The following is a 10,790-nucleotide window of genomic DNA, read 5'->3' on the forward strand; positions in this document are numbered from 1 at the left end:
CAGCAACAGCAGCTCCAGGCAGCCCAGCAGCAAGCTGCTGCCCAGGCCGCACTGCCCACTGAGGGCTTGGCTCCAGCTGACAGCCTAAATGACCCCTCCTCAGAAAGCAATGGACACAGCGAGATCGCCGCCGCTGCCACAAGGACAGTAGTCGGACTGCTGCCTAACACCTCAGCAGAGAGTATGCGTGAAGTTTCACTTTTCAATAGTATCGATTAGTATCAACGTTAGTCGTTTTGAACCATTATTATAGTATAATTATGCAGTAACTCAAATGTGCTTTTTTCTAAAGTTCGGTCACATTACCTGTTGTTAAAGTTGGTCACGCTTACTGCTTATTTACTGCGTTGACCAACTGAAAGCTGCTTGGTTTGAATGTGACGTGTGAGCTGCGATTCACTTCGCTACACTTTTGACAATAGGCTGCTTACAGATAAAACATGACATTTATTTAAATAAAATTTCAAGATGTGACGACAAATTTGCTGTTTATTTCCATTAATTCTGTTTATTTCCTTTGTAGCTTTGGCTCCATCCAGCACATTAGCCTCTGCAGTAGTTGCCAGTCCAGCTAAGATGCAGGCAGCTGCTGCTCTGACTCAAGTGGCCAATGGTATTGAGGCTGCGGTAAGTTTCATGGGTAAAGAATCACGGTAATATGCACAGAAGTGCAAAAGAATAGTTCAAAATCCTGTTTTCTGTTTTTCCCCCACAGAAGCAAAACCCTCCCACTATTACCATCAAACCTCAAGTGAAGAAAGAAAACCAGTGGTTTGATGTTGGCATTGTCAAAGTGACCAATATGGTTGTAACACATTTCTACATGCCTGCAGATGACGCCGCTTATGTTGAGGTGAGCCACAATGAGATTCTACTTCTAACCATATTTTAAGACCTTGTGTCATTGCTTGTTTGTAAAAGTAAGTATACTGACAGAACTTGTGTATTATGCTGCAGGATGATTCTGGCACAATCCCTGACTACAGCCAGATGAAGAGGGTGGACCTTCAGCCGGGGACGGCCTACAAGTTCCGTGTGGCGGGTATAAACACATGTGGGCGTGGAGCCTTTTCTGAAATATCTGCTTTCAAGACCTGTTTACCGGGCTTCCCAGGGGCACCATGTGCCATAAAGATCAGCAAGGTTTGCACTTACTGTTACATATGGTTTTATAATAAAGGACATTTTTTTTAGGCCTTAATTTTGTTTTACAAAAATTGATTTTGACAGATTTCTGATTTTCAAAGATTTAAGGAAAAGTTTAAAAATAGAATGATTGTTTAGCCTACTTAATTTGCTTTCAGTTGCATTTAGAATAGAATAATTTAGAATAATTAAATAAGCCAAACTGATTTAATTAATTAACTTTAATGTTTAATTTAGTATGGCTTATGATATTTCTTTAACAATGTTTTGTCCAATGTACACTGCTGTTCAAAAGTTTGAGATCAGTAAGATTTTTAAAGAAGATTCTTATGCTCAAGGCTCTATTTGATCAAAAATACAGAAGAAACTAATTTTGTGAAATATTGCAATTTAAAATAACAGTTTTCTATTTTAATATAATTTAAAATGCAATTTATTTCTGTGAATCAAAACTGAATTTTCATTACTCCAGTCTTCAGTGTCACATGATCCTTCAGAAATCATTCTAATATGCTGATTTATAATCAATGTTGGAAACAGTTGTCCTGCTTAATATTTTTGGGACCTGTGATACTTTTTTTCAGGATTCTTTGATAAATAAAAATGTAAAAATAACAGTATTTATTCAAAATAAAAATTTTGTGTTACAATATAGCCTACACTACTATTTAAAAGTTTGGGGTCAGTCTTTTTTTTTTGAAGAAGAAGAAATTAATACTTTTATTCAGCAAGTATGTGTTAAATGTATAAAGTGATAGTAAAGACTTCATTTTTTATTCAAAGAATCAAAGAAAAAAAGTATCATAGGTTCCAAAAATATGAAGCAGCACAACAGTTTCAACACTGATAATAAAAGCCTACACTACTATTTAAAAGTTTGGGGTCAGTCTTTTTTTTTTTTGAAGAAGAAATTAATACTTTTATTCAGCAAGTATGTGTTAAATCTATAAAGTGATAGTAAAGACTTTATTTTTTATTCAAAGAATCAAAGAAAAAAAGTATCATAGGTTCCAAAAATATGAAGCAGCACAACAGTTTCAACACTGATAATAAATCAGCGTATTAGTATGATTTCTGAAGGATCATGTGACACTGAAGACCGGAGTAACGATGCTGAAAATTCAGCTTTGATCACAGGAATAAATTACATTTTAATAATCAAAAAGAAAAGAGTTATTTTAAATAATAAATGATATTTTAAAGTATATTAAAATAGGAAACAAATACTAGAAATTGCAATAATATTTTACAATATTAGGTTTTTTTTTCTGTATTTTTGATCAAATAAATACAGCGTTGATGAGCATAAGAAACTCCATTAAAAAAAAAACATTAAACATCTTTATTATCCCAAACTTTTGAACAGCAGTGTATATGTTTTAACCTATTGCTGACCAACACAATTTACACTACTGTTTAACACTTCAGGGTTGGTAAGATTTTTAATGTTTCTGCTCGCCAGGGCCACATCTTTTAAAATTAAAAATAAAGTAAAAACTGTAATATTGTAAAATAATTACAAACAAATTTTAAATAAACATTTTGAAAACATTTTATTTAATATATAAAAAAAAAAAAAAAAAAAAAGTATCAGTACACGCATAAAAACGCATCCTTTCTTTACTTATTTCTCTCCTTAGAGTCCAGACGGTGCACACCTTACATGGGAGCCTCCATCCGTGACATCAGGAAAGATCACGGAGTATTCTGTCTATCTGGCTATCCAGAGCAGCCAGACCACCGAGGCGAAACCCTCGGCCCCGGCCCAGCTTGCCTTCATGCGTGTTTACTGTGGGCCAAATCCTTCCTGCCTGGTCCTGTCCTCTAGCCTGTCCAATGCCCACATAGACTACACCACCAAACCCGCCATCATCTTCCGCATCGCTGCACGCAACGAGAAAGGTTATGGCCCGGCTACACAAGTGCGATGGCTGCAAGGTAAAGGTTTGCTTGGGTGGACAAGAAAGGTTTTTGTTTCAGGTAGTGACAAGGTCGATTTTTAACAATTGATTTGTTTCACCTCTTGCTTTGTAGAGTCTAACAAAGATGGCCTTTCTGCAAAGCCTGCCCCAAAAAGAGCAGTTACTTCACCAGATACGTGAGTGTCTCCAGTATTAGAAAAGTGCATTGGATCAAAAATACAGTAATAATGTTAAATATTACTATTTAAGCTGTTTTCCTTTTTAATGCTTAATGTAATGTATTTCTGTGATGGCAAGGCTGAATTTTCAGCAGCCGTTACTTCAGTCTTTAGTGTCACATGATCCTTAATCATTCTATTGTGCTGATTTATTGATCACGTCAGTGACACATTTTAAGGATCATGTGACACTGACGTACGTGTGTACAGATGATATTAAGCAGCACAACTGTTTTATAAATGTCATCATATAAATATTTAATCAATTTGAAGCATCCTTGTTAAATAAAGGTGTTAATTTCTTTAAAAAAATATTACTGTCCCCGAAATTTTAAACAGTAGTAGAAATATGGTTGATTATTAAAATGCTTGTATATTTTATTACAGGAAAGGGACTGGTCAGAAGAAAGCAAGAATGGACCAGTGAGCACCTCTCCGTTTGTCCTCCAAGACCAGAAAGACTTACACTACTCCTAACGCTCCATCTGGATTCAACACGTCTTCAACTGTAACCATCGATCAAAACAGCACAAAATCTGCAAGGAAATAGTGTTTAAGAATACAGTTTCTTGGGAAAGCCTTTTTCTTTTTAATAGTATGAATGGAGAAAAGCACATTGCTTATTTTTGAGTATTTTTCAACATACTTGGAGTGGGAGAAAGAAAAAACTAATTTGCTTTTTCCATTGTAGAGTCTTCCTTTCTGCTCTCCCCCATTTCTTTCAAAACCTATATCTTGCTTCAGCAAATTCAAACACCAGTTTTAAGATATTTGTAATGTTTGTTCTGTCAGCTGGGCTCAAATGAAGTAGTTCTCTTTTCTGCGATGGACTTCAGTGAGAAGTTTTAGTTCACGTTAAATGTGTGGACACTGCGGTTGGATTTCTGATTGGAGATGACTGATGTTATTTTCATGTGAGAAATGGGGGGGGGGGGGCAAATCAAGCACTTGTCCTCAGACAAGAGGGGATATTTTTCACTTGAACGGCTCAGTGAAATAAGATCTGCATAAGGAATCGTTCTGGACTCCAGCCTCCTGGTGAAGTCTGCACTTCTGCATTGAGCAGAAATAGAGGCAGAACTGCAGATAAAGAAGTGGCCATGGAAGTACATTACTGGCAGGACAGAGACTTTGCTAGAACTAAGATTTGCCATACAAACAAAAAAATACAAATTAAAAAAAAAGGGGGAAAGCAAAACTTCCCAAAAAATTAGCAAGCTATGATGGAGAAGATCTTTTGTGTAGTTTATTTTTGTATTTTTAAAGCTTTTCTCCTGTGTGTATGTGTATGTCTGTGTGCTTTTTTTTTTTTTTCTTTTTTTTTAAACTCACTACTTTGATTTTTTTATGTTTTAAAAATTCTTGGCCATCCCCATTGATTTAAGGATTTGTGGAAAGAAGGCCTTTTGGATGGGCCGTTTTCTTGTCAAGTACTTTTACATAAGGAAAGACATTGTGTTTGTGCTCAAGTTGAGTGGTGATGTGCTACAGCTGAAAAGATGTAAACAAATGTAAACATCTGAAGGGCTTTTACTTTGTTTACTGAAGATTTCTATGCTTGTTTCCACTGTGTTTGTGTATGCCAAACCTTCAGATGTAAAAATCGTAAAACTTTTTTTTTTTTTTTTTATTCCTCACCTTTACCAAACCGCCGTTTATTAGTAAACACTCAGCTTTTTCCCTTCCTCTGGCTTGTCCTCTTAACTTTTTCACAACATAAATTTGTAGAATTTTCTCTGCCCTAGATTGTGAAGGAAGTTGTCCATGTGAAGATAAATTTCTACTTTTTTTTTTCACCTTTGATTATCTGAGGTATGCAAACTAAATGTTCAGTGTATACCTGTATGTCTCCATGTGGGTGAGGATGGCTGTACTCACTCTTGGTGAAAGCCAAGTTCGGATTCGACTGTAATATAGTTAATTCATAACGCAAGAAGTGAAGATGATATCCTGGCCTTTTATATATTTACCTGTACAACGTTTTTACATGTTGGTCATCTCCTGATTGCCTTTTTTGTCTTGACTTATAAAAGAAACAGAAATATAAACTGTCTCCCTGATTAATTTTGACTGATTTCTTTAGTTTCATGCAGCACATCCTGAGATTTCGTTCCACCCCTAGTGTCTTCCAGAATTGCTGTGAATTTGAGTAGCTATATTTGATGGAACACTTTTCAGAAAGCTGAATAGATAAACCGGTTGACTCGTTTGCATTTAATATGGAGCTATTTCAGCTGAAATAAAAGAATGATATCCCAGCATAGTATTCAAATGAAGTAGTTCATGCGGTTTTATTTTCATGTCTTTTTACACATACATTAATCAAGATCATTTTTTTTAATGAAAATATCCTTTAAACTAATTGTAGTTTTACACCGACTAAAATGGCTAATTTTAGTAAATGAAAATAGCGTTTTAGTCAACTAGAAATTTTTTGACGAGAAACATTTTGTTTAAACGTTTCACAAAAATTAGAAAAATTCTTTGTGACTTGACATTCTTAACTTGGTGAAACTATCATATACTTCCTTTATATGAAAAAAAACTGGGCATTGTACTGTTGCAGTGTCATTTTTCCTTGTATTTTCATCAATAGTGTTTTAAAATGGTGTAACTGTAATCACGATGTGCATTTGCACCAGTGTTGCCAAGTTCGCGGTTTTCCCGCGGAATTGGGCTATTTTAAAGTTCCCCTATTATGGATTTTTGAAAATGACCTTTCATGCAGTGTGTAACACAGCTCTAAGTGAATGAAAACATCCAGCAAAGTTTTAAATCTGAAAGTGCACCGTGTATAAAGTTATTGTCTCTCAAAAGAAAGAGTAGACTCTTGAGTCACTGAACCGAGTCTTTTTTTAAATGAATCCCAAGCCGTTTCATGTTGACATCAACATGAAACATTAGCATATTGCCCGCCCACTTGTTGGTCTTTTCGCGTTGGTCTGAATGAAAATTCAAATTCATTTTTTGCCACTAGGTGCCGCTTTTGGAGCGGTTTCCCCAGTAACGCTGTACACAAAACAGCACTGCGCTCACAAACGCTGCTTTATCAGGCATTACAGGCTCATGATGAAATGAAAATGAGACCAATCGACCAATCACCGCAGAGTAGCGTCACTCAAAGGAGGGGTTTGGAAAAATTAATCGCTGAGCGAATCTTTTGGGAGTGGTTGAACAAGTAAGGTAAAAAAATAAATGCATTATAAGACAATTAAAGTGTTTTTTGACCTTGCATGCATGTCAACCTGTTGTTGGGGACTCCCAAAACCAAAATATGAACCCTTCATTACCCATAATAGGGGCACTTTAATACTGTTGCCGCGGGTTGAAGCGACCCCTGGAATGCGAATTTTATGAGGGAAACCGTTTATTTTACATATATTTTACCCCCTGGAACGTGATTGGGCTAGTTTTGAGTAGCAATTGGGTGGGTTTTGTTGTGAAAACCTGGCAACCCTGATTTGCACCTAGTTTTACAATTTAAAAAAAACTGTCAGCTAACATTTTTGTCTAATTCCGCTGACAATTCTATAGATTAATTGCCCATTCACACTGAAAACAATAACTATATTAACATCCACACCAATGGACAACATTCTGTTTATTATAATGACGCACTGCAGTTGTCGCCTGCCACTTTAAATAATCAAGCTCTTTAAAGTTGGGTGGATTCTGATTGACTCCATATTTTTATCATTCATCAGCTGAAAAAAAAAAAACTTTTGAAACTGATTCCAAAGATATCGTTCTTCTGTGTAGTCATTCTTATAGCTGTTGTGGACTTCATTTTTCTCAGAACTAGAACATTTATTGTTACAGTTATCATAATTATCATCCTTGGTGTGAACAGGCCTTAACACTTAAGAGTAGCACAGGAGTTTGTCCTTGCTTCAACAATAGCATTTTTTATTTGGCTTCTTCTGTTGTTTCTGTGTAATCTGGATGTCTTCTCCATTTTCCACATGGTGTCTTATGAGCTGTAGAAAGTGTGGCACAAACAACTATAACTTAATACTTCTGCTTTTTTGGTACAAGCCAAGTATGAAATGTTCAATTATCCCTGGCTAGTCTCTGATCAAAAACAAAATTAAGTATTTGTTAAAAATCCTGATTTAGTCTTGTTTATAGACAGCTTGAACTCACATACTGCAGGGCTGCTCGTGCCACACTGTGAAAAGTCGTGTCTACGCCAATGTCTTCCTTGGCACTACATTCAAAATATTCAGCTCCGATTTCACTGCACCACTGCTGGGCTTTGCTTGGGGACACCTGTCAATCAAAGCCTGCTATCAGTTATTAAGCAAAGTCATTAGATCTTATCGCTCGTAATTCAATATCGATAGCTAACCTCACGATAATCCAAGTCAATTTTATTGCCGAGCACTATGAAAGGGAATGCAGAGGGGTCCGAGGGACATGCCTGCACCAGGAACTCTTTCTTCCAGACGTCTAGTGCATCAAAGGAGACGGACGAGGTAACATCAAACACTAGAAGGCAGCAGTGAGCTCCACGATACAGAGTGGAACCCAGAGAGTGAAACCTCTCTGTTCCTGCAGTGTCCCAGATCTGGTGCAAGAACAGCTGAGTATTATTGCATGACAGTTTGTAGAGCCCTATTCGGTGTAACCTGTGTTACTGTAATGAAAACTATCTGTGGATCCCGTGTATGACATGAAGTGAATGTTGGTTTTATTTTGGAAAAACTGTGGGTTTAACATAAATGAAAGTAAATGTATCTCACCTGAAGAATCACTGATCTTTTATCTATAGTGATTTCTTTAGTAAGGAAATCTACCCCGATTGTGGCGCGATACAAATTAGTAAAGCGATGGTGGACAAACCGTCTCATAAATGAAGACTTTCCCACTCTGTTCAAACAAAAAGAAACAGGGAAAACGAAATGACCAGAGAATTAACTGTGTAATTATACTAAACACAATACAGTGCATTAACATTGAGTTACAGAACCAATGTTCCAAATTTTTTAGAAACACCAGCAGCTGTTGAGGTTTTCCATGTTTAGGGAGTAACACTGCTTTTAGTTTCTTTCTGTACTTCCTTATTTTTTGTTTAACAGTATATTGGTCTTTGTTTTTAGATCAAAATACACTGGTATTCAAAAGTTTGGAATCACTGGAATCACTTTGAAACATGTTTTTCAAAGAAAATTATTTTGTACATAATGAAACAACTAATTGATCAAAATACAATGAAAAACATTTATAATAAGTTTTAAATAACTTTAAAAAAAAAGTAATATATATTTTTAAATATGCTATTTGTTATTTATGATGGGCAAGCTCCATTTTCAGTAGCCATTACTGTCCTTTACATTTTTTTTTAAATAATTGAAATGTATTTACAGGTTTTTTAATCAATATAATGGAACATTGGTGAATAAAGGTATAACATTCTTTCAGAAACATCAAAATTATAGTCATAGTGATACCAAATGGTAGCATTCATGTCTTTGTTGTTCATTCAGAAGTATTCTGGACTGTACTGGAAAAGTTGTTCATATTGCCTTTTATGTGAATTGCATGTGGGTCTACACATACATGCTTCACTAGCAGATTTACCATCAAAACTTTCTAAGACAGACACTCACCCAGAGTTTCCGATAAGAATGACTTTCAAGTGTGGTGTGCTCCACTCTGTCATGATAAAAATAACCAAAGCTGTTTTCAATGAAAGGAGGTCATGAAGGAACTCATCTCAGACAACACTTCTTCATTCTGCATTTCAGACTGTAATGTCCTGTTCGTATCACGGATCCATAAGAAAACACAGTAAAATAGGTAATGGTTAACCACCTTAGCAGTGTAAGGTAAACAAACGACTTGCTAAACTAAACAGGTGGTGTAGGCTATCAGAAATGTTAGACTTGGCCTGTTGGGCTGTTTTAAATTCTATGATCTCTCTGGTATTTGAAAATAGGCTACTAGTCGTCATATAGCATTGCTCTTCATTTTTTTAAAGTAGGCCAAAAATGACCACCATGAACTAACAATTAACGTTTTTCAGCATTTATTTATGTAGGTTAATATATATTATCGTTTATATTCGGTATAGTCGAATATGGCTTGAAATAAAAATGCAGTAAAATGCATTAGAAAATGCAGAAATTAACACTTCGGAATTAGGCTACTAAATTCCGATTGGTCAATAGCGCCATTCAGATGTTAGATAGGCTAATCTCTGTCGTCCATGTTCAGCGTATGAATGAATGAATAAATCGATGAAATGGCGCTGTTTTTTTAAAGTAAATTGTTGATTTTTAAATTAAACTTTCAAAATTACAATATTCAGCAAGTTCTTGAAATATTTTACAATTTTACCATTGTGCAAGCTCAAATAGAAAAAAAAAACAGCTATAAAAAGAAATTGAAACAACAAAGTGTGAATTTAAAATTAAAGGGCATTAGCCAAAATTCATTTAACAGAGGTACAGTTCGTGCTTTTGATTTTTTTTAAACTTTACAGGTTTAGAATGAACTTTAAAGGCTGTTTGAAAATGAGCAAAATTAGGTTTTAAATTAGGCTACTCCATTTGGTCTGATGAATATAAAATTTTTAATGCCACTGTTTTTAATGTCTCTTGTATCACATTGCTGACTCTTGTTTGTTTCATATCGATTTTAGTGAAAATTACCTCGGATGACTTAAACATAGGCTACTGTAAGTTATTGCAGTGTTCGTCTTTTTTTTAGTAAGCACTTTATTTTTATGTTATTTTTAAATTTTTTAGGTCCTATTTTAATTTTAAATTTTTATGATTCAGTTATTAGCTTCAATAAACTCACGAACCCCCTGCAGTTCCTTCAGGAACCCCAGTTTGGGAAACCTTGACTTAATGTAATTTTTAATGCACTTCATGTTGTTAATAACAAAGAATGGAATATATTTTCAGTTTTTTATATAAATATGGTACAAGATTATCCTATTTAAATAAATGTGATAAATGAGTTAGGTCAAAAGTAATCTAAAAGTAGTATGATTAGCCTATTACCTAAAATGTATAATGCACTGGATTAGGCCTATACATTAGGCTACTAACTACAATTTTTGTCATATAATTTGGAATCAGTAATGGACTACAATTTGAAAGTAATCTACCCAGCTCTGATCATACATTTAATAGCCTAATAATTCAGCATCATATTATATCAAAGTACAGTGGTGTAGACATGTGATACCATACTATGGTACCAGTACAGTACTGTTTTGTAAGGATAGCTTTTAAAGGGGTCATATGATGTTGCTAAAAATAACATTATTTGGTGTATTTGGTGTAATGAAATGTGTTTATGTGATTTAAGGTTCAAAAAACACATTATTTTCCACATACTGTACATTATTGTTTCTCCTCTATGCCCCGCCTTTCTGAAACGCATCGATTTTTACAAAGCACATAGGTCTGAAAAGCGAGGTGTGCTCTGATTGGCCAGCTATCCAGTGCGTTGTGATTGGCCGAATACCTCAAGCGTGTGACGGAAATGTTAC

The 10,790-nt window shown here is 35.1% G+C and overlaps 2 protein-coding genes across 3 annotated transcripts in view; one reads left to right on the top strand and one right to left on the bottom strand.

Moving 5' to 3' along the window:
* LOC107655051 (host cell factor 1-like) overlaps positions 1-5,334 on the top strand; it is a 22,634-nt gene extending 17,300 nt beyond the window's left edge. The window contains exons 23-29 of the mRNA XM_016442445.1: positions 1-181; positions 524-627; positions 716-853; positions 958-1,143; positions 2,787-3,084; positions 3,181-3,244; positions 3,674-5,334. The exon at positions 1-181 is cut by the window's left edge and continues 13 nt beyond it. Coding sequence (XP_016297931.1) covers positions 1-181; positions 524-627; positions 716-853; positions 958-1,143; positions 2,787-3,084; positions 3,181-3,244; positions 3,674-3,713 — 1,011 coding nt within the window. The 3' untranslated portion in view covers positions 3,714-5,334. The remainder of the gene's footprint in view (positions 182-523; positions 628-715; positions 854-957; positions 1,144-2,786; positions 3,085-3,180; positions 3,245-3,673) is intronic.
* Positions 5,335-6,743: 1,409 nt separating this feature from the next.
* On the bottom strand, positions 6,744-9,052 carry LOC107655032 (ras-related protein Rab-7a). 2 transcript variants are annotated; one of them, XM_016442423.1, is made up of 5 exons: positions 8,896-9,052; positions 8,029-8,155; positions 7,635-7,853; positions 7,430-7,555; positions 6,744-7,263 (listed from the first exon to the last, which is right to left on the bottom strand). In XM_016442423.1, the coding sequence occupies exons 1-5, from the start codon at positions 8,946-8,948 to the stop codon at positions 7,177-7,179; spliced, it is 612 nt and encodes a 203-aa protein (XP_016297909.1). In that variant the 5' UTR covers positions 8,949-9,052; the 3' UTR covers positions 6,744-7,176. The 2 variants fall into 2 exon arrangements, with proteins under 2 accessions (XP_016297909.1, XP_016297910.1); XM_016442424.1 differs by having other exon boundaries at positions 7,190-7,263; positions 7,434-7,555.
* Positions 9,053-10,790: the final 1,738 nt, after the last annotated feature.

The sequence above is a fragment of the Sinocyclocheilus anshuiensis genome, unplaced genomic scaffold (genome assembly GCF_001515605.1).
Source record: "Sinocyclocheilus anshuiensis isolate Anshui unplaced genomic scaffold, SAMN03320099.WGS_v1.1 scaffold1072, whole genome shotgun sequence".
In the NCBI taxonomy this organism is placed as follows: Eukaryota; Metazoa; Chordata; class Actinopteri; order Cypriniformes; family Cyprinidae; genus Sinocyclocheilus; species Sinocyclocheilus anshuiensis.